Raw genomic sequence first — 22,826 nt, 5'->3', positions numbered from 1 at the left:
TCATCAATCTTGAAAATAATTGTGTGGAAACGGTGTTCATTTTTTTCAGGATTAAAAAAAAACCTGATGGAGAGAAAGTTTTATTTTTTTATAGACATCTTTTGTAACATTGTAAATGTCTTTTACGGTCACATTTGGTCAATTAAATGAGTTCTTGTCAGGGATGTCCTGATCAGGTTTTTTATGCCCCTGATCCGATCTGAGTCAATGAATATTGAGTATCTGCTGATATCTAGTCCCAATCCAATACTTGTATTTTCCTAGTGCTTGGTGCACACTTCAAGAACATTAAAGTTATTAAAACAAATCCAATGTATACAGGGACATATAGAGAGTTTCTCAGAGGCTCAAATGTAAAAAAAAAAAGGATATCTATCACTAGAGTAATTTTAAATATATATATATATATATTAGGGCTGTCAAATGATTAATCGTGATTAATCACATCCAAAATAAAAGTTTTTTTTTTTACATAATATATGTGGGTGCACTGTGTATAATTATTTTATATATATATATATATATATATATATATATAAATACACACACATGCTTGTATATATTTAAGAAATATTTTCATGTATATACTGTATATAGATTTATATATAATTTATATTATATATAAATATAAATATTTTATATATAAATAATAGTTTTTTCTTAAATATACATGCATGTGTGTGTATTTATATATATATATATACAAAATAATTATACACAGTGCACCCACATATATTATGTAAAAAAAACTTTTATTTTGGATGTGATTAATCGTGATTAATCATTTGACAGCCCTAATATATATATATATATATATATATATATATATACACACACACAGACACACACTCTATAAAAAACATTGGTAGATGTAAACATCTGTTATAATGGTGGACATTGTAAACAGATTGTGTGGTCCCAATTATGAATATGGGACTACTGATATAAACTTCTTATATTTTATATGTACAATAAGCAGAATTAAAAATAAATAAATAATAATAAATAAATAAAAAAGTGGATTTAAGGTTAGAAAGCATGAAGCTCACGGCGTCAGAATGCCAGTCTGTCAGTCGTCCAAAGCAAGACTCAACCCATAGCAATACTTTATGGCAACGACGTCTCAGACAGTCTGACGACAGATAAAAATAAACAGTAAATAAATGACTTGAGCGATTCGTTATGGCTGACCAACCCACTTGAAGGCGCATACCGACACCTACGTGACAGCAGACGTAAAATAACGGATCGGGCTTAGGATAGCCCATACTGATCAGTTAAAAAAAAAAAAAGCTTAATCAGCCCTGATATCTATCTTTGAGATCGGCTCGGGACATCCGTAGTTTTTGCCAAATAAAAGTATTAATTTCTTTAATAAAAAAAACTCACCCTTTACAGTGATTTTGCCAAGTTTAAAATGTATTGTTAAGTGAAGTAGAGTGCCAAAACCCCCTTAAAGGGATAGTTCACCCAAAAATGAAAATTCTGTCATTAATTACTCAACCTCATGTTGTTCCAAATCCGTAAGACATTTGTTCATCTTCGGAACAAGAATGAAGATCTTTTAATGAAATCAGAGAGCTTTCTGTCCATCCATTGACAGCTACACAACTACCACTTTGCCCTTTTACAAAGTTCATAAAGAGATCGTAAAACTAATCCATATGAAGTGAGCGGTTTTAGTCCAAATTTTCTGAAGAGACTCGATCGCTTTATATGATGAACAGATTTAATTTAGGCTTTTATTCACATATAAACATTGATCTCTTTAAGAACATTTTGAAGCGTCAAAGTGGTAGTTGTGTAGCTGTCAATGGAGGGGCAGAAAGCTCTCAGATTTCATTAAAAGATCTTCATTCTTATTCCGAAGATGAACAAAAGTCTTACAGGTTTGGAACGACATGAGGGTGAGTAATTAATGACAATTTCATTTTTGGGTGAACTATCCCTTTAACTGTGGTGAAATAACTAACACAAAACCATAGAGTTTATTACTTTTATTTAAACATCAGCAACAATATTACTCTAAAAGACATTATGTTCGTTAAATGCATTTATTAAAGGTTCATGAAACCCCAAACCAAATTTTCTGAGATTTTATCAGAGGTTGAACTGATGTTGAACACCATTGAAGACAATGTTAGCATCAGTTAGATTTAATAGCAGGGTTAAAATGGTTAAATTTGAGTTTTTTTCCGCTTTTTTTGTCTTCCGGGTTTAAAATCTTCATCGTGTCTCATAATTATTAATGAGACTGAGTTTTCATATCCTATGAGAAGACACTGTCTCTTAATTATTCATGACACCACGTGGATCTTTCCAGTGACATGTCAAACTGTGATATCGCGCAGTAGATGAGAGAGGCAATCATGGGACGCACGCAAGTGTTTGTTTTCGTGGTGCAAAAGTCCAATTGGGTTGAATATGTTTCCCCGCGATGCTGCCCGGGCTAGACTCTGGCTCTGGGCGGTTGGTTTTCCATCAACCACGGACACATCTAAACATGTGTGCCGCAAACATTTTTCTCGAGAGAGCTTCGAGAATTGGAGAATGGTGGACTTCGCCTTGTTGACGACCAATGCAGGTTGAGTCTTGCGAGTGATGCGGTACCAAGTCCCGAGGACTTTTCTACCCTTCAGAGGTGTGTGTGTGTGTGTCTAAAATGAGACGTCATCCACCTCCACAGAGCCATCTTTATTATGGGGGTTCAGGGGGCGCGTAGATCTAGCTATGCACGTAACGTTTTTTTAAAGCGGAAAATTAATCATTTTCAAATATATGTATTTATAGTGTCTATATAAACAACTATATATTTTATAATAACATTATAATTATACATGTAGCCTACATTAATATGTTCTCAATAGAATTATGATTACTGTAGGCTAATATAGCAGGGCATTCAGTTACTTTTGAAAGGACAATAATAAAGTGTCGTATTTCATAAGACTTTAACTTTGCCAGCTATAAAAAAAATCTAGCATTTCCACTGTTTTACCACTGCTTTTAGTGACAGTCGATATGCATGGGATACTGGCGATGACAGTGATGGCCATACCACACCCCTTCTCACAGCCATCCACGCCCATTTAAGTTGCATTTTTCAAAAAGATTGTGAGCTAGACTTGAGCTGAAAGAGGGGGGGTTTCATGACCCTTTAAATGATTAATATGTCTGTTCATCTGCTTCAAAGTTAAAGAACTCTTAAAACGTCATTTATATATCATGTTTTTTTTACCTGCATGAGCCAGTACTGGATCCTCTGCCCTTCGTTCCAGTGATGGCACACGGAGGACATACGCAAAGACAGCTCCACCATTGGTTCCTGCCCACAGTGAGGGCGTACTGTGCGAACCTGAGGAAAAGAGAGAGGCAGTTGATGAAGGTCTTCTGCTAGTCTAAGAGGATACATTGGAAATACTAACCCTAAATTTAATAATCAACGATTAAAAAACCCACTGTGGTACTCACTATCACTGACAAACGTATCCGCGAAGTAGAGTGTTCTGACAAGGCCCGTAAAGGAGTCGTCAGAAGAACGGGCTTCGATCTTTCTCTGTACAGGAGCCAACTCCATCTCCTGCAGAGCTTCTGCCTCCAGCCTGGCATTGATCTCCTGCAGCTGTAGAAACATTATTAAAATTCACTATCGAGCCATAACCACCGTCTCAACAACTCAGTATTGCAACGCTAATCGCTACCATAATAACTGCATGCATGATGCCTAGTCACATGTTCATTTGACGGCTGAATAATTGAAGCACTAAAGAAGAAGAGAGCTGATACACACCTTGGCTGCATTAGTGTGGTGTTTTCGCATGGAGACCCGGCTGCGGCGAATCCTACGGAAGGACTGTCGCAGGGACTTTTTGATGGACTTGACACGTGACAGCGGCCCCTCCAAGGCCATCTGATCACTGGGGTTTAGGGTGCACCTGCAAACAGACAGCAAACAACTATTAGCATTCTTCTCAAGAGGAAAAAAAACAACTAATAGAATTTATAATTGTAATGACCTTAAATAGGTCTAATGGTCTTAATGATATTGATCTGATTCTGAACAGTTTAATCTAAAGACTTGTGCTCATAAATAAAAGGCTTTATATAACTTTTACTGACAATTAAAAATTGTAGCTACATACAGATTTTTTAAAAATCTAAAACTAACAAATGTAAACTTTTGGTGCCACATATCAAGTCAAAAAGGTGGCAATTTTGAAAACAAAAAGAATTGTGACAGATTTTTTTTTTCATACATACATACTTAGCAAGGACACATTAAATTGATCAAAAGTAACAGTAAATACATTAATAATTTTACAAAGAGTTCAATTTAAAATAAGGGCTGTTCTTTTGAACTTTCTATTCATCAAAGAATCCTGAAACAATAAATATTAAAAAATATTAAGCAGCAACTGTTTTTAACATTCATATTAGAGTGATTTCAAAAGGATCATGTAACACTGAAGAGTGTCTGTACTGAAGTAATGATGATGAAAATACAGCTTTGCCATCACAGGAATAAACTACATTAAAAAAATAAATAAAATAAAAAACATTTATTTTAAATTGTAATATTTCACAATATTACTGTTTTTAGGAAATTTTAATAAAAATAAATGCAGCCTTGGGGAGTACAAATTATATTTTTTAACAATAGTGTAATTTACTGTTTAAATTACCTTATTATACAGTAATTTACAGTCTAATAAAGAATGAGTATGTACATTTGACTTGTATTGCACAAAAATATATAAATAATAAAAACAATATTTTATTTAGTTTAGTTATGCTTAATATTTTCTGTACATTATATTTAATATTTTAACATGTTTCATATAAAAGAGAAAAGCCAGACTATCATATGATTAGTGAATCAGACTACGAGCTAATTTTCCACTGACGCATTTAGCATGATAAAAATATACAATGGTGACAAACACTATAGCTATGATTTAGACTTCCCTTTTTGAAGAGAACATCTTTAGACATTGTGGTGATCACATCAGTCTAATGTGCTTTATATTTCATGTTATTTTTAAGGATATTCCTTAATGTTCATTTGTATCCCCCAACAGTCACTTGTATTAACAGTGACAGATCAACCTTTTGTACTAATAAAACTGGAATGCTATTTAAAATGGTTTTCTTCTCACTTGACAAAGACGTTATTCCTCTGATGGTAGTCATACAGGCCAAAGCCATGGCTGGTACCGAATGCAACCAGTTTCCACTCTGAGTGCAGAGCGATTGCCGTGACCACAGCGGGCGGCTGGCACTGCACCAGGGCGAAGGGCTGGAAGCCTGGAGGGAACAGCACCGGCTCCTCCCGCACGTCTAGACGCGCTTGGCCCTTCCAACGGAAGCCCTCCTGACCCTGCAGCAGGTCCACCACTGTAGCCTCAACAATCTGCTCGGCAGCCTCATCGTTCAGCTCCATAACCAGAATCTGAGTGGGAGGAGAAAGACAAATGAAATATGACATTTACTCAAAACTTTCTGATAGAAGCAGATGAAAAAAACCCCCGGCAATATCTCAACTTCTGCAAACAGATTTCCTCAAAGCAGAGTACAAACTTTATTTGTTCTTACAGCACAATTCATTTAGCGTGATAAGAGCTTTGGGTAGCGTTCTGCCAGCACATACTGAAACCTCTCAGTACTTCAGTGACAGGGCAGAGCTATTGATCCTGAAGAGTGGTTTTTAACCGAGCTCATCTCATTTCCTAATGGCGGACATGATGTGTAGTGGACTGTTAATAAGCTGCTAAATCAGAGCGCTTTAGTCAAGTTCTTTCTCATGATTAATTATCAGCAGCGACTAAAATGTATGAGAAATCAGATAGTTTCCGGGACAACTGGGTGCACTCACTGGAGGTCAAAGTTTAAGGTCAGTATTTAAAAAAAAAAAAAAAGAGAGAAATTAATACTTTTATTCAGCAAGGATTCATTAAATTGATGTTCTTTTAAACTTAAATCATCTTTTTGGAATCATGGTTTCCACAAAAATATCATGAAGCACAACTGTTTTCAACATTGATAATAATAATAATAAATGTTTCTTGAGCACCAAATCAACATATTAGAATGATTTCTGTAGGATCATGTGACACTGAAGACTAGAGTAATGATGCTGAAAGTTCAGCTTTAACTTCACAGGGATAAATTGCATTTTAAAATATATTTAAATAGAAAATTAATTAAATGAATTTGTATTATTTCACTATATTAATGTTTTTACTGTATTTTCATAAAATATATGCAGCTTTGGTGAGAATAACAAAAGTAACCATTTTAGCATTGCTTGTTTTAATGATGTGTGTGAACCGAGTCACATGCGAACTCACTTGTCCTGCAGTTCCAGCCACTGTCAGATATCCGCTGTATTTACACAGATGGATCTTCTGAATGCCAAGCCGAGGGTCGTCGCTATATGGGTCAAAGCAGCCCACCTGATATATTGAAAAATAATAAACACTGAATCAAATGTTTGATGAAAACTGTAAACAGCTGTGCTAATAATAGGATGTTGATTGTGAGTGGTAATGCTTGTTTTAGGTGAGACAGACCTTGCGGAACGGAGGCCACTCTCCCTCACTGCCCTGGTTCATGTTGTCATTAGGGTCGGCATCTGTGTGGAAGACTCCCGCCGTGCTGAGCTTGTACATGGGGTAAAGACAGACCCCTGAGGCGTCCCAGAAACGTACCGTGCCATCTTCGTGCCTTTCAAGAGGAAAAGGGATACATTTAACATGAAAGGTAAGATTCGTTTTTAATAATCAGTTCCTCATTCCCTCCAGGTGTAACCATTACAGCATCTTAACGGAACATTTTTCCTTGTTATTCCTTGTTTCCGTGAGAAGGGAAAAACCCTTCTATATTAAGCAAAGATTTTAAACAGGGTCCAAGTACCAAATGAGAGTAACAATTAGCTTTGAAACAGATTTTACTCATTTTTTAGGAACTGTGAAAACACATGATTTAATTTGCAAAGTAAGAAGAAGAATCTGATCTTCCCTGTTTTTGTTATCTGATGAAAGTTAAGCGAGCGAAACTAAACAGTGCAACAAGTTTTTTTTGACAGTTTTGGTTTTGAAGTGTTTATTCTATGAGTAACTACTATTCAAAGGTTTGGGTAAGTTAGTTTTTTTTTTTTACGAAAGAAATTAACACTTATACAGCAAGGATACATTAAATTTGATAAAAGCTGTTAAAGAGATTTCAATTTCAAATAAATGCCGTCCTTTTGAACGTTCTATTCATCAAAGAATCCTGGAGGACATTTTTTTTCACAAAAATATTAAGCAGCACAACCATTTTCAACATTGACAATAAAATAATACATAACCCCCAAATAAGTTTCTTAGAACAATTTTTGAAGCATTCTTCATTTTGACAAGGTTTATAATTATGAGGAGAACAATATTTGCATATTTTACAGGTTGAAACTTTACAAGGAAACCAGTGAATTCAAGACTAAGATCACAGCAAGACCGACAGCGTTACGTCACACATCTACTCACCCCGTGAGGAGCAGGTCTCTCTGGGGAGGGTCTGGGGCAAGATTCTGACCTCCGTTTATAGGCCAAGACTACAAAAAGACAGATTTGAAAACAAGAACTGAATAGTTGTCCATGGTGCTGCTCAACAGAAACCATCACAACAAAACTTGGCCTTCTGAAGCGAAGCGATGCGTTTGTGTAAGAAAAATATCCATATTTAAAACTTTATAAACTGAAATACCTAGCTTCCGACAGACAGCCATACGGATCGATTTACGGCGAAAGAGTAACACCTGACCTGACACATGATGTATTAACGAACGTAATTAGAAGTCTAAAACGAGAATTTTTAAAGAGAAATCTCAGAGGACTTCGATATAAGAGAAGAGAAGCTTGAATTTGTTGCCAAGCCCTATTTATGTGAACCGCTAAAGGCATCAAAGCTTACGCTACACCTACATCGCATCAGGGGTTACTCTTTTGGCGCAAGTCGACTTGAGTAGGCCGTCCGCTGGAAGCTAGTTATTTTAGTTTTTAAAGTTGGATATTATATGGATTACTTTTATGATGGATGGATGCACTTTTTTGGACTTCAAAATCAGGACTTCCATTCACTACCATTATAAAGCTTGAAAGAGCAATGATATTTTTTAATTTAACTCCGATTGTGTTCATCTGAAAAAAGAAAGTCATATACACCTAGGATGGCTTGAGGATGAGAAAAATCACGGGATCATTTTCATTTGTGGGTGAACTATCCCTTTAACCCAGAAAAGGACAGTTCAAAGCATTTCATGTGAGTATTCTCTTCCTGGTGAGTTGTTTTACTCAGTAACATGCAATGAGATTAATATTTCTGTATTTGTGTAAGCATAATCTTGCCTACCTTCTTAGAGTAGTGTGTGTTCTGCTGGGCTCCTGCAGCGTGCACTCTTTCCCACAGTTTGAGTGGGATGGAGGAGACGTGGTGCGAGCAGGTAATGGCTGAACAGTGTAATGGCACCAGGTAAGGCGTCTGGATGACGGGCCACCCCTCAGTCTGCAGATCCACCACCACAAGTTCCTCCTCCACCAAAACCACAAGAGCGCTTGGCTCACCTGCAACAGACACATTTAAACCACTTAGAGCAAGGGTGCTGAATGCAGCTCAGCTAATATGTTTAAGTAGATGTAGAAAAAAAGCATGTAAAGGAACCAAAACAGTGTGTTTGACATATTTTAAAGAGGAAAAGACCAATGAGTCTCTCAGCATGTCTCTCTACCTCTGTGGTTCTCTCCCTCGCGAATAACGAAGAAGTCGATAATACGTGAGGTGAAGTCCAGCGCCTCGTGGGTTTTGCTGTGGATGACGGAGATGCAGTGTCTGTCCCCGTAACTGGCCCTCGGCATCCCTCCGCTGAAGATGAGGAATGGGGGACTGGGAGGAGAGGACAGAAGACACATTATTTTGGATAAGAGTTTACTAAATGACAAATCCCCTTTGGATCTTCCAAAACTTTCCAAATATTTTGATGAAAAAGGAGAACAATAAAGCAACATGAAATGAAAGGACAGCATGATAAAATGGGCTAGATAATAGTGGTTAAAGAAAAATCAGATAGAGGATCTGACAGACAGAGTGGAACATACTAACTTTCATGGAAGGTTTAAATATTAACCCAACTATGTGAGTCATGGAGAAGCACTCTGTGGTAATGACACCACAAGCAAACACACCAATCTTAGCATCAGTTAGTGAATGCTCACAGTTCTGTCCAATAAAGAATATACAAGACTCACCCTTGTTTTGATGGCAGCTGTATAATTTTGGATATGGCCTTGCAGGGGAAGGCACCTGTGTGGAGATGTTGCTCATTTAAGGACACATAGCTCAACATGAATACATTTGACCAGTCAAAGATACAGGCTTTGTTCCAAAACCTAATGATCTGCCTAATATGACAGCATTTTAGGCATCATATTAGGCAACAAAAGGTAGGGAACAAAATTATGCCACCTTTAAAGATGCCCAGTTTATGTCAAATTATAATTAAACTTAATTAAATATCATTGTATTATTTATATTCTTCAAAGAATCCTGAAAAAGGATCACAGTTTCCACAAATATATTACAATATAAGGATCATGTGACACTGAAGACTAAAAATTAAGCTTTGCCATCACAGGAATAAATACAACTTTCAAATATATCAAAATAAACTGTTCTAAAGCGGAGCATAAGAGGCTTCTTTCTAAAACATTTAAAAATGTAGTAAAAATACACATGGATTGTATTCACACTACAAACATGTATATTTACAGAACATACTTCATTAAAGGTCAAGAGGTTTTTTATTTAATGTAGTACATATGCAGAAAGCACACAATTTAGGACAGCATAGGTTTTCGAAACAGAAGTACATTTTTAAATTGTAACTGAAAAGAAGTAATTCCGGTAAAGCAATCTTACCATACGGAATCTCCTGTTTCTCGGGCTCCGTTTGCGGATCCTCACCAGTCACTGTCCACTGGCAGTAGCTCCCATCACTATGGGAACTGAGAATGTTCGCACCATCCTCCATCCACCAAACACTCTCTAGTTGCTGCAGAGGACCCAAAAAAAGGGAAATTTACAGGCCTCTTCTTAGAATCTTTTTTGAGTTGAGTTCGTTTTGAGTTTCAGAGTTTAAATGACAACATTGCATTATATGGTACCTGTGTGCTGAGAAAGTGTTGGATGGGACGCTGCCGATCCAGATCCCACAGAACCATCAGGCCACGGCTGTAGCCAATCAGCACCTGCCGCGGGTTGAGCGGGTTCTCATGCAGAGTTTCAACACACTCCAGATTCCTGCGGCCAGCATAATCCTCTGGAACTCTGGGAAAGTAGCAGTGAACAGATCAGCGATCACAAAGAGTAACTATAACAGTCATCTTAGGCATGCGAAAGTGTTGCATTATACCATTCCAGAGAAACTATTTGAAGAATGTATGCAGCACATGTATATAGTCAAAATGAATTGAGAGATTATAGAACTGCAAGTCACAGAACAAAGAAAAGTATATTAAATATGCTCATTTTAGTTCTAGTCTTTAAATACAGTGTTCATATGCAAAGTGACCAAACATTTATTTAACACTATTTTGGGAAAGATAAAAGACAGAAACAGTAAATATGTTATAATAAACATTAAATGCAGTTTTAAGATACTATTATGCAATTTAGCAGGGACAAATTCAACATTTAAAGCCAGCATGTGTGTTATTTATAAAGAATAGTACATATTACTGAAAAAAAAAAAAAAGATTTTTGCACAGGTGTATGTGGCTTAATTCCTAAATCTGACCAATGTGATGTCTGACCTGTTCTGTACATCCTCCACGCTTATGTTGTTCTCCTCCAGTTCTCTGAAGCCTGGCACTTCTACAACAAACACGTGTCCTCCCTCTGTGCCCAGCAGCAGCAGCTCACCCGATGAGTGTGCCAGGACGGCCGTGACCCGCGTCACGCTGGGAGGGGCGCTGTCACATCACAAGAAAAAAAAAAGCGCTAGTGATTTGTTTTCTACCCCAGTTACACTTAGATTAGATATTAGACTAGACTGCTGGCTTATTTTTAGGTCATATACACTTTTTAGTTCCAATGCATTATAGACATTTTTCCTTTTATTAATAAACATGCATACAAAAATGCATATTTTCTATGTGTTCTCATAAATAATTGTAACCAGCTGCAACCTCTTTTTAAAGAGTAGCTGCAATAATTTTTAAACATGAAATAAAGCATTATCCATCCATCTGTGTGTATTTTTATTTGTCACTTTCATCTACACACACACACGCGCACACACAGTGGTGGCCACAATTATTAGAATGGTAAGATTTTTTAATGTTTTAAAATAAGTCTCTTCTGCTCACCAAGGCTTCATTCATTTGATCCAAAATACAGCAAAAACAGTACTATTGTGAAATATTTGTACAATTTAAAATAACTTTTCTATTTGAATATATATTTAAAATCCAATTTTTTTCTGTGTTGGTAAAGCTGCATTTTCAGCATCATTACTCCAGTCTTCAGTGTCACATGATCCTTCAGAAATCATTCTAATATGATGAGTTGATGCTCAAGAAACATTTATTATTATTATTATCATCAGTGTTGAAAATAGTTGTGTACAATTTTTTTTTCAGGAATATTTGATAATTAGAAAGTTCAAAAGAACAGCATTTATCTGAAATGAAAAGACATTATCACTACCATTCAAAAGTTTGGGGTCAGTAAGAGTTTTTTTTTTTTAAAGAAATTAATGAAATTAATAATTTTATTCAACAAGGATTAAATTGATCAAAAGTGACAATATAGACACTTATTATGTTGCAAAAGCTTTCTATCTCAGATAAATACTGTTCTTTTGAACTTTCTATTCATCAAAGAAAGAAATTGTGTTGAACTGCTTTCAACATTGATAATATTAATAAATCTTTCTTGAGTAGCAAATCGGCATATTAGAATGCTTTGATCACAGGAAAAAATTATATTTTAAAATATATTCAAATAGAAAACAGTTATTTTAAATTGTACAAATATTTCACAATATTATTGATCAAATAAATGAAGCCTTGGTCAGAAGAGACTTCTTTTAAAACATAAAAAAAATCTAATTTTGGCCACCACTGTATCTGTGTGTGTGTGTGTGTGTGTGTGTGTGTGTGTGTGTGTGTGTGTGTGTGTGTGTGTGTATATATATATATATATATATATATATATATTACACACACATACATATATACACATAAGCAGACACAAATATCTGATGTTTTCTGATCAATGAGATTTCTTTGTGGGTGGAGCTATCCAGCGTGACAACAAAAATAAAATACAAATGATCAAAATGTCACTTGTTGGTTAATTACATATTATAAATACAGGCTTCAAGTAAGGCATTATAGTAATCATTCATGGATGAATAGAAAATGACATCACAGATTGCAAAAAACAGCTATTTTGAATCATGGAAGTCACCTGACAGCACTATGTATGGATTCGGAGCACAAGTGAGTATCAGTAGCGTCTGGATCAGTGTGACTCAGTGCTCATGTCTCATGTCTCATTCTTTGGGTGTGTGCGCATTACCATCCGAGTACATTAAAAATAAATCTTCAAACATGATCATATTAGATCGCGGTGAGTATGCAGGTGTGGGTTCTTGACTCACCCAGGTGGACCAGAGAGAGTGAAACGTCCTATCTCAAGCAGCTCGGACATGCTGTTATGTCCACGAAGCGTCCACATGTGCAGACTGTTGTCATCCAGTAATGTGACAAACTCCAACTGCAAAAATAAAATACAGTCATAAATCAGAATTGAAGTAAAATGAAGTGTCTTTATTTGCAGAACAAAACTTGTAAAGAAATAAATAAAGTATTAAATTTACTGTGAATTATCCAAAAATAGTCTGCCTGTCTATCTATAGTATCCATCTATCCATCATATCTATCATATCTATCCATCTATCATTTTGTATTAAAATAATATATACAGTTCTTCCATATAAAATGTCTCATACCATGGTATAATATTTTGCTGATATCTTGAAATAGCAACCTCACCCAAAACCACTAATTACTCATTGGAAGCCAAATCCCAAAGACTGGAATGAAGTCCAAATTAACATGCACACACACAAAAAAAAAAATCTATGTGAGATCAAACATTGAATTTACGGATTAAAGTTCAATGCCGTACCTGGTTTGGCAGGAAGTGCACCTGTGTAACTGCTGCATTCTCGTCGTGAAGTCCCATGAACTCCACACCTGGAGCTCCGTACCTGAGAACTGGTTAAGGAAACACACGGCAAACACACAGCACAGAAGACTGAAACAACTTGGTTTTGTGGGGTTTAAAAGTCAGACAGAAGCGAATCATTAGGTATACAAGCGCATAGCGCTGAAATCCTATTGAATTTTTAGGATTTTCAAAGATCAACATTCTGACCTAAAAGTGATCGGGCAGACCAAAACCAGAGACTTGAAAATCTGAGGGACGGTGGTACCCACTCCCGTCTTCAACATCACAGAGGCTTTCCCTAATCGGCCTGATGATGGCGCAACATTGATCAAAAGTACGAAATCGCTCATAACTCCTAAACCATTCATCGCAGACTCAAGTATCTTATATCATTGGAATCCTTGGCTCAAGACGCTTTTTTGGTAAAGGATCCAATGATGATAAATGTTGATTATGATGATAAATGTTAAATTATTGTATATTACGCAATTTTTCATGCATGCGATATTCATACTGTAAGATAGATCTCCTCGTTCTGAACTACTTTGCCTCTAGGACCACTGCTGTCAATCAAATCATTTGCTAAATATGGGAGATTATTTGAAAAAACTACTTTTGCGAACTAGTCCTAGGTTTTATGCTCAACCTCGATAAATCCACTGCAGGACAATTCTTTGGACTCTCTAGTTCAATTAGTATCTTTTTGGATAGCTATACCAGGGTCATTTAGAAAACAGGCGTGGCCAAGTCTACCCAAAAGCCTGTCAGTCCTAAACAAAAACTGAGAACTTTGCGAAATTAGGTGAGCACATGCGACATATGACTCTAAAGAAGCATGCAAACTTTTATGGAGATTGGCCCAAAGGCAGAGCTATAACTGTTAAAAAGGTGTAAAATGCTATATTTCGATGGCAAATCACGATATGCCTGAAAATTGTCTTTTCATCTCTGATTTATGTAGAACTCCACAAAATTACGTGAGCACATGTAATGTATGATTCTAAAGAAGCATGCAAACTTTTATATAAGATATAATAGGTGGTGCATTAATAAAACGATGCATAATAGAAATCAAAATAATTCAAATGTGTATAAAAAAACAACAGGCATGTAATGTTAGCCAAATACAAGTTACTCATTTCTATTTCCTCTTCAGTAAATGACTAACAGAGAAAATTGCGCAATAGTATGGGAAAAAATGTTTCATGAACATGTGTTCTCACTTCTACGCACTAATATAAACTGTTCCGCCTTTCAAAGTACCTGCATGATAGGTGTGTACGATTGAGCCACTATGAGAACAGCCACGCTATGAGCTACAGGAAATCTCATCATATCACATTGTAGTCACTCTGCCCTGAGGATTCAGAGACAGGGGAATGGAATGTGACTAAGTGGGATAATTTTAGTTATGCACAGACCAAATAACCCAAAGAATGGTAATGTCTTCAGGTTGTTGTAGGATACAGTTTGATTGCTCCTGATCTGGTACCGATGGCCAGGAGTTCCAGGCTGGGGCTGAATCCCAGAGCGCTGGGCTGATGGGGGAAGCCATGTTCTACAGTCTAAAGACAGGACAGAAATGAGAGTGAAATGTCACATATATAGAGCTGAACACACCAAGACTCTATTGTACACATTCAAGGGCTCTGGTATAAGTGGACTACATGGGCAGCTAACATTTTAAGATATCATAGTCGTACATAGTCCGTTCCAAAATGGAACATATTTAGGGAGCACAATCGAACTGCCTTTTAAGAGGTCTAATTTTGAGCAAATTACATAGCAGCCTCGCATGTATCCTCCACAGAGAAGGCAGAGTTTTACAAATTGTTACAAAAAGCTTAGGATGGGGAAATCCATCCAAAATTTAGGGTTGCATGATTGATTGGAATAACAACAAAATCACATGGCCCAGTGCGATCATCAAAATGTAAAAAGGCTGCATTTAATTCAATATGTGGTGCATGTTAAGAGTGAAACACAAACCTGGAGCTTTACAAATAGTAAATAAGGTATTTTAAATCGGGGACGGTTAAAATGTTTTTAAAGAAGTGTTTGTAAATTATAATAAAAAGGATGGATACACCCCAATATTTGTGTATGTGTAGTTGAATCTCCCACATGCTTTGTGTGAGGAATGCTATTTCTATGACATACAGAGTTTCCCGCCTATCTAGATAGAAGACTTTTCGTCATTTAGGAAACAACAGAAAGCAAGAAATAAATAAAATGGCACAAAAATAGAAAAATAAATAGAACTTGTGTATGTGTAACAGCAAAACAAACTTTCTACAGAAGATGTGGGCTAGATCACCTTATTGAACTGATAGAGATCCTGTTTGTGCTTGTCCCTCTGAGACTCATGCCCATGACGCCTGAACCTCTTCATCGTCCCTGGACGAGCAGGGACCTCACGCTGCCCTCTCTCACGGTTTCTCCTCAGCCACCTAACAAGAAAGGAGGAATACAGGGCTTATCAGACAAAAATAAAACCAACCAATATGCTTATGAATAGCGATGATGACAACAAAAAGGAATAATAAAGACTTAAAGCAGTAGTTCACCCAAAAAATTAAAGATTCTGTCAGCATTTACTGCTCTTTACAGCCGTGGTCACCATTCAGTTTCATTGTATGCTGCAAGAGAGCATTTTGTCGAACATCATCTTTTGTGTTTAGGGCAACAAATTCAACCATACAGGTTAGGAATGACATGAGGATAAGTCAATTATGGCAATTTTTATTTTTGGGTAAACTATCCCGTTAAAAAAACACACACAAACACAAATTGAGGCATTACAAAGGGTGCACAACTCAAACAGACTTTCTAAAGGGTTATGTGTGTATATTCCACTGAAAAAAACAATGGATCTGATAGGATCAGGAATTTCAAAGAAAGGCTTGTGGGCTGTTCAACTGAAACTTCACCCCCCTCACCACCCGGATTTCTGTCTTTCGCTCTCTGTGCCCAGCCCCCGCAGGGAGATCGCGGATCTCTGCAGTCCTGACTGAAGCAGCTTTTGTTCTGAGCTGAACGCTATAACAATCCCTCCCCTCATCCGAGCAAACAGCACCTGATGAAAACACCTGTTGCTCTGGGGAAGCCGAATCAGAATGAGCCTCTTTTAAATGGACGGAGAAAGGAGGGGTGCTACCTGCTTTCCATTAAAGAGAACACTCAGACTATAACAATACACAATAACCTGTGAATGGATGGCAGTTTCTCTCACCCAGGGCTTGAAACCGTTTGTATTTGTTGTGGGTGAAAACAGAAAGATGCCTTTGGCTATTTTGCTTCTTTTACAGAACATTACGAACATCTACCATAACCAATGCAAGCATCCTTATAACTATTATAACTTTCCACAATGCCTTAGCATTGTTTGCACAGGCAAGCACATCACACATTTTCTTCAGGTTGGATTTTTAAAATGAAATTAGGGGCTAACATCAAGTTACCACAATTTTAGGGCATAATATACCACAATTCTAAAGTTTGGGGTCAATACATTTAAAAAAAGAAAAAACTAAATGAATACTTTTACTCCGCAATGAATGATGCATTAAATTGATCAAATGTGACAGTCATTTATAATATTACAAATAAATGCTGTTCTTCTGAACATTCTATTTATCAAAGTATCACTGTCTCCACAAATAAAATAAAAAATATTTCCAGCATTGATAATAAGAAATATTTCTTGAGCACCACATCAGCATATTAGAGTGATTTCTGAAGGATCATGTGACACTAAAGACTGGAGTAATGATGCTGAAAAATCAGCTTTGCCATCACAAAAATAAATTGTAATAATATTTCACAATATTAAGGTTTTACTTTTATCCGTGGTACATTTTAATACGGGAAAGCAGTGCTAACAAATGTGTGTACACACAAAACACACCAGCAATTCTGAAGGAAAAACGTGAGGCTAACAGCAGGACACAGCCAAAGAAAACAAGAAGAAAACAAACACTGAGTCAGAGTCTATGATATTGATTATTGACAGTAAAAACAGCATCAGAGTGACATATTCAGCTAATGTTTACGTCACATCACACTAGAACTCCCCTGAGAGCGTGTCTAGACAAGAATAATTTATCACACTTTCTGGAGGTGATCACATCAGCATATCAACAGGAAGAGGGACACTTCCCCCCCATCAATCCTTTCCAAACATAACCTTCTCAGTGAGTCAGTTGCCCTGCTCGGCTCAGACACATATTTCTGTGATTATCACCACTATTAGCCAAGAACGTTTAGTCATCAAGCATGTGGCTACAAATGCTTCCAGAGAAGGGAAAGAGCTCTGATTTCCTTATTTTTAGGACCAGAACCATCACAGGACCATCAAGGAACCAGCCAAGAAAAAAAGAAAAAAAAAAAGAGAGTCTGTAAAGCTTAGCTTAAGGGACAATGGTAAAGTGGGAGGTCTTCTACTTAAGAGTAAGCTAGGCTTTATGAGGGAAAACTCTCAGCGGGAGAGCTGGAATGGAGTGAAGGAGGGAGAAAAGCAGCGATTCATTCAGAAGAACTAAAGAGGCCAGCGAGTCTAAAACAATCTCTGAGCAACATATTGATCATTGGACTTGAGCAGCTTCAGTGAATTTTGCTCTCTGAGATCAATTTTACACCTCCATCCATCTAATCCCGAGTTAATTAGAGGTAGAAAAAAAAAATAAACGGGGGTTTGTTTTGAACCCTGCTGGGAGGAATTATGGCGGAGGTGCATGTGAGGGCATTGATGTGGGAGTAGTGGCTCTAGCTCGTCTAAATTAGAGGTAGGAGGCATGTGTGGAGAGTTCATAGACTTTAAGGAGAATTGGTATGTGGAACTAAGCAGCCGAGCAAACAAAGAAACACTCACTGTAATCAGCTCAAACATACAGACGACCGATTCATTGCACTGGAATATAAAATGACGTGATACATTAGCAAAGGAAGTAAGTATTGATTAGCTCTAAAACATATAGAGGCATTCATTTAATGCATAGAAAGAATGCATTAACTTAAAGGGGTCATATCATGGATTTTTTAAAATTATTTTAATGTTTTTTGAGGTTCACTTATAATGGTAAAACGTTTTTTTTGCACACACACACACAATTTTCTAGTACCTTCATTCTGACCCTCGGTGTGAAATGACCCGTTTTGTCAGTTGAAGTCTTGTCAGTAAATGGCCACTGTTATGATTGGCTACCGTCACTGCATAGGAAACACGCCCACTCACTATTGCACGCGAGTAAGTGTTTTGAAAACATTATCCATATAAAACCGTCATTTACAGACAAAGCATTATTAAATCATGTACTTGCGGTTTGTGATGCAGCTGCTGTCACTGTCAGATCCAATACAGTTGGCTGCTTCATCTTTTAACAAAAGTTTCTTTGCAAACTCTCCATTAAACTGTGCCTCATTTACAAAACGCTCAGAACAAACATAATACTCTGACGTGATCCGGGACACCATTCAAATAAACCATCCATTTGTTTTTGACACTGGGATCCTTCTGAAGTTTGTACATAGACGCAAAGAGCGGTTTAAACTGGACTCAAAGCAAACGTTCTTTCACTCTTCCATTTGTCCTGTTGTCGACAGATTCAAGTGCGTGGAGTGTCAGGAACTGAACGCACAGTTGTATACTGTATCCAGTGTAGACACGTCAATGACAGTGATTATAATGGTTTCTATTTGCTTTTGACGTGATGTGGCGCTCACATCCAGCGTAGGCAAATGTCAGCCGTTAAGCGAATGAACGCCAGTAGGTTTGGGACTATGGTGCGATGATGTGTAACTATTCGATGTCTTGCTCTGCAGACAATCATATGCAAATGTATGTGTGCCTGTGTAACGTCACAGGTAACCCAATATCAGAACAAGCCATTTTCGGAGCTCGGTTAAATAAATGCTGTTTATAATGAGGAGGATGTTTTAAGTTATGAAATTATGTTTTAATGGTTCAAAGACCTATATAATCAAAAGACCAATGCAAATTTGATTTCTCAAGTCACCCATGACCCCTTTAACCCTTTAAGGTGACCACCTGAGTTAAATTATTAAAATGATGAAATAATTACATAAAGTATTTGATTACATACTAATAATAATTATTATTATTACGTTAATATATATATATAAAAATGTAAACAACATTACTTCATATTCACGGAAAGTTAGTCACAAACTAACTAGGCCTAACTAACTAACCATGTTTACTAACTGAAAAGGGATCTATACTAAGCCCATTAATAAGTATGAAACTAACATCCCAAATTTAAAACAGATCTCACCAATGGCTGGTGCAACCCTACCCTGGTCCTTTCTACAATGAAAGTATAATGGGGATTTTAAGGACCCGTTTTATCAACTGTGAGTTGGAAGTAATAATTCGAATTGCTTAGAAAAGTGAAAGCACACATCTCCTTAACAAGTCACATGATTTGAGGCATCATTCATGTCAGTATCACAAAAAGTGTGGAACAAGTTATGCCCAGTCCTATACGTAGAGTTACGGGCTTGTTTAAATATCCACTGAGAGAAAACAAAAAAAAGCATTTTAAACTAAACTTAAGTCCTTGTATGGTTGGGAAGCTGAATTACTACAGTAGATATAAACCCTCAATGCCTTTTTAGAGAGCCCATTTTGAGAGCCCTGCGGTAAACAGTGATACTATTGAAGAATCGATACGCTTAGAGATTCCTCTGTTAAGGTCATGGCGAGGGGTGACATGATATTACACAAGCACGTCATCATGTTCGACGACGAGTTACTATCCTAGGACTTACAGCCTCAGGATAGCAGCCATAAAATAGCACCCTATGGTCAGAAGAGGTCAACTGCTTTTTAGTTTTAAAAAAACCTGTGCACGCCCAGTCACCCACAGTAAATTCGAGACCGACAACACTCATTTCATGACACAGCACAACACAAACTGAGCCGAGATGCCAGATCCAAAACGTCCCACCCAGCTTTACGGTTGTTATTACAGTAGGCTAGGCTACATATACTACTCATATAAATTACTTCTATTACTAGTTGCACAAAGCAATCGTTAAAAAGAGAAGCAACAATTCAGATGTAATTTCAGGTGTTGAAGCTTCAGATTCTGATGGCCAGTTTCAGTAGAGCAGGTTCCACTTCTTCATGACTTCACTCCGTTACAGAGGTGCTTCTGTTAAAGAACAATAGTCTCAGAAGACAACAGACCTGCACCTAAAATCAAATCAGGCTTCAGCAAAACATAAAAGACATAAAAACATTCATGTATGAGAGGACAAAAAAAGTACTAGTTATTAATTAACTAATTAAATTAATTCATATACCATTAAAACATTTTGGGGTCAGTAAGGTTGCATTTCTTTTTGAAAGAATTAATACTTTTATTCAGCAAGGATGCATTGAATTGATCAAAACTGACAGTAAAGACTTTAACATTGTTTCTTTTTGAATAAATGCTGTTCTTTTTAAATGCTGTTCAAAGAATCCTGACAAAAAAATCCATCACGGTTTTCACAACGAAATATTAAGCAACACAACTGTTTTCAACTGTGATAATAATAAGAAATGTTTGTTATTAGAATGATTTCTGAAGGATCATGTGACACTGAAGACTGGAGTAATAATGATGCTGAAAATTCAGCTATGCTATCACGAGAAATTATATTTTAAAATTGATTAAAAATAGAAAAGAGGTAGAAAGAAATTAATATTTCACATAGAAAGAAATTAATAATATTTCACATAGAAAGAAATTAATAATATTTCACAATACTATTACTGTATTTTTTATCAAATAAATGCAGCCTTGGTGAGCATATGATTCTATTTTTCATTTAAAAAAATCATAAAAATCTTTCCAACCCTATAACCTTTTGAATGGTAGTATACACAAATAATACAAATAAAATAGAACTAAATAATAAATTAAATCAAATCTATGGTATTTTTGAATTATCGTCTACCAGGTAAAAATTAAGTCTGACTGCTTAAAAAAAAAGAAAGTACCCTATGAGCAATAGTAATAGTGCAGCCTTAGCAAGTACGACTAATGAATAAAGCAAGCTAGATTTGAACCTACTTTGTCTTTTGTACCTGAAATACTTCGCATTGCATCAGATAAGGAGTTTCAGCCAAACTGTCCCTGATAACCCATTACTAATGACATCACTACATTCTCAGCATAGCATCCCACAGGAAACAAAGATCAGAGGAGAAGGCAATATAGGAGAAACCTGTCCTGACATGAGCGTGGAACTGTCAGTGAACTCTCACCATAGACGTTCTCCCTCTGCTGCATAACCTGGTTTCACACAGCACATTTAATTGTCATGCCTGTCATTTTGGGAAATCGAGGAATTGCATATCCCATTTTTAGACTCAATATGGGAAAAAGGGCAATAACGAATTAACTAAATGATATTTGAGGTCAAGAGAAAGTCATTCAAGTACAAATAGGTCAAGCTCTGCAATAAGCATCAGCTACACCCTGATTGAGGGAGAAAACAGTATGCAAACACAATGAAAACCAGTTCAACTGCCACATGATATGGATGGAAAGAATATTATATTGGAAAAATTCTGTTTTAGGACACTACGAGTCAGCGGGTTCTTCGTTTTTAAATAAACACTGACACTAATGATTCAGGGCTCAACAATTAGAATTGTTTTTCTGCAGTAGTTTAGATATGCACTTGTCCTGCCAATATTTTCACTGGCCTAATAATTTATTCCTGTAATGCAGAGCTGAATTTTCAGCAAGCATCATTACACAATAAAACAGTTGTGATGCTTAATATTTTTGTAAACTGTGATAAAAGAAAAATTCAGGATCCTTTGATTAATAGAACCTTTGAATGTTCCTTGGAAAGTTGTTTTTACTTACAAAAAAAAACCACACCACACAATCTTACTAACCCTAAACTTTTTAATGGAAGTAAAAAAAAAAAAAAAAAAAATTTATGTTTTAATTAAATTTTAACAGTTCTTTACAAAACGTTTTATTATTAACATTCAATTTTTTATTTATTTATATACACATCAAAACAAAATTATTTTATTATGGAATTATAGGAAGTTATGCAGCGGCGGTATACCTGTACTAAAATCACAACAATAAAACCCAATACATGACAGACAAAAAAATATTTATATGATCTACAAAGAGGGTTGTCAAACATACTGGTACTTAAAAAATAAAATAAATAAATAAATAAATTAAATTTAAAAAAAAAACTGCCGGTAAAAGCATTTCTACAGTACCGGTAGTGCCTGCCGAATACTGGGTATATTCAGTAGTACCCGCTGATAGATGCTGCTTTCAAACGCTCTTGTTCGTGTTTGTTTGAGCTCTTTCTGAGCATCAAAGCTTTTACAAGCGTTGAGCATTTGTAGCCAATCACAATCATATCTGTTGAGAGTGTGAACGCAATGTCCTATCAGAGATGCTTGTCAGTAAGTTAGTCCGAATCTGCTTAACACCGCTGAAAACGACACACTCTCGAATCCTTTCATTATAACCAACAAAGTGTAAATGATGTAAATAACGAGATTCGTT

General features: G+C 36.3%; 1 protein-coding gene across 3 annotated transcripts in view; it reads right to left on the bottom strand.

The window, feature by feature from the left end:
- Positions 1-22,826, bottom strand: part of llgl2 (LLGL scribble cell polarity complex component 2) — a 30,717-nt gene that overhangs the window by 4,740 nt on the left and 3,151 nt on the right. For all 3 annotated transcript variants that reach the window (XM_056271399.1, XM_056271398.1, XM_056271400.1), the window contains 17 exons: positions 15,587-15,719; positions 14,737-14,834; positions 13,228-13,309; positions 12,698-12,813; positions 10,845-11,003; positions 10,197-10,359; positions 9,952-10,084; positions 9,282-9,336; positions 8,765-8,919; positions 8,389-8,600; positions 7,524-7,591; positions 6,570-6,723; positions 6,348-6,452; positions 5,157-5,449; positions 3,791-3,935; positions 3,472-3,622; positions 3,239-3,355 (listed from right to left, as the gene is read on the bottom strand). In XM_056271399.1, the coding sequence (XP_056127374.1) occupies positions 3,239-3,355; positions 3,472-3,622; positions 3,791-3,935; positions 5,157-5,449; positions 6,348-6,452; positions 6,570-6,723; positions 7,524-7,591; positions 8,389-8,600; positions 8,765-8,919; positions 9,282-9,336; positions 9,952-10,084; positions 10,197-10,359; positions 10,845-11,003; positions 12,698-12,813; positions 13,228-13,309; positions 14,737-14,834; positions 15,587-15,661 (2,281 nt within the window). In that variant the 5' untranslated portion in view covers positions 15,662-15,719. The remainder of the gene's footprint in view (positions 1-3,238; positions 3,356-3,471; positions 3,623-3,790; positions 3,936-5,156; positions 5,450-6,347; positions 6,453-6,569; positions 6,724-7,523; positions 7,592-8,388; positions 8,601-8,764; positions 8,920-9,281; positions 9,337-9,951; positions 10,085-10,196; positions 10,360-10,844; positions 11,004-12,697; positions 12,814-13,227; positions 13,310-14,736; positions 14,835-15,586; positions 15,720-22,826) is intronic.

This window comes from Rhinichthys klamathensis, unplaced genomic scaffold (genome assembly GCF_029890125.1).
Source record: "Rhinichthys klamathensis goyatoka isolate OS25496 unplaced genomic scaffold, OSU_Roscu_1.1 h1tg000319l_1, whole genome shotgun sequence".
NCBI classification, from domain to species: Eukaryota; Metazoa; Chordata; class Actinopteri; order Cypriniformes; family Leuciscidae; genus Rhinichthys; species Rhinichthys klamathensis.
The sequence above is the reverse complement of the archived record's forward strand: the minus strand, read 5'-3'. Positions and strand labels throughout refer to the sequence as shown.